Genomic DNA, 1,119 nt, shown 5'->3' with positions numbered 1-1,119 from the left:
GGACCGCGCTGACCCCTAGTCGAGCGCCTAGTCGAGTGCCTATGCCTAGTCAGAGCAAGACTGTTTTATTTTTCACTAAATTCTAATGAGACTGCTTCTTTTTAATTATTTTATTATGTTGTTAAACATAGAGAAATCAATCGTTTTTGTTTTATGAAAAGACTTGCATGTTTTTAATAAGAAAGACTTTTCACACTGTCATTTCTTTAGAATTAAAAACAGCATTCGTTCTACTTTTCAGTTTATTTCATTCTCGCTCTAAAAATGCCCCTACAACACATAAAAAACAACATCTGACCGAAATTAATAGCTGGGGGGTCAATATAGGAAAATGTGACGTCACAGGGGAGGGGGGGGTTAGTCCGAAGCGTGACCAAGTGTGACAAGGGGGAGGGGGGGGTCCAAAAATGGCCCAAAAAAGCGTGACGTAATATTTGAACGGCCCCCAAGATGTGCACACAGACGCATCTGGCAATAAACAAAAAATGCCCCTTGCCATTTATAGAGTGGGTATTGCATAGACTAGTTCTAGTTTTTCGTTATACGGCGTTGCAAACAGAGGCCCATATCGAAAGTGACAACAAAGTTGAAATATTGTAACATAGCACAAACATCAAAATTGCAAACCAAACGATGTGACAGAAATCTAGCACATCCCTTTAGGAGGACCTAATTGTAAAACTAAAATTCCCTCCAATGGATCCAGTAGTAAACTACACTCTAAAAGCCTCCCTCATCCCCTTTCACCCCTTTCCTCTCCGCTCTCTTGCTCGGCTCTGCCGCCAAATCCCCTCTGCAGCTCTGATCATTGAAATGAAGCGCCCGCTGCTCGACTTGTCCAGAGCAGAGCCTCGTAACTCGGCAGGGATTTCCGCGCAGGCGACACGGCGGCAACGCCACCGCAGGAAATTGGGGGACGGAGGCGGAGTAGGGGGTGGAAGTAGAGGGGGTTGAGAAGGGGGCATGGGCGATGCACGGCGGTACTTACAGAGTGTGGAGGTTCTTCATGTCCTTGAACGTGTTGGCAGGAATATCCCGAATTTTGTTGAAACGGAGGTCCCTGAAACAGGCAAAGGAGAAACAAAGGTTTAGGACATGAGAAGTCTCCAAGTATAAAAG

The 1,119-nt window shown here is 45.4% G+C and overlaps 1 protein-coding gene across 1 annotated transcript in view; it reads right to left on the bottom strand.

Annotated features, from left to right (window-relative positions):
- Positions 1–1,119, bottom strand: part of LOC113208584 (peroxidasin) — a 126,672-nt gene that overhangs the window by 32,557 nt on the left and 92,996 nt on the right. The window contains exon 3 of the mRNA XM_052265647.1: positions 989–1,060. Within this exon, the coding sequence (XP_052121607.1) occupies positions 989–1,060 (72 nt within the window). The remainder of the gene's footprint in view (positions 1–988; positions 1,061–1,119) is intronic.

This window comes from Frankliniella occidentalis, unplaced genomic scaffold (assembly GCF_000697945.3).
Source record: "Frankliniella occidentalis isolate FOCC.00 unplaced genomic scaffold, Focc_3.1 Scaffold28, whole genome shotgun sequence".
In the NCBI taxonomy this organism is placed as follows: Eukaryota; Metazoa; Arthropoda; class Insecta; order Thysanoptera; family Thripidae; genus Frankliniella; species Frankliniella occidentalis.
This window is presented reverse-complemented; position numbering and strand designations above follow the sequence as displayed.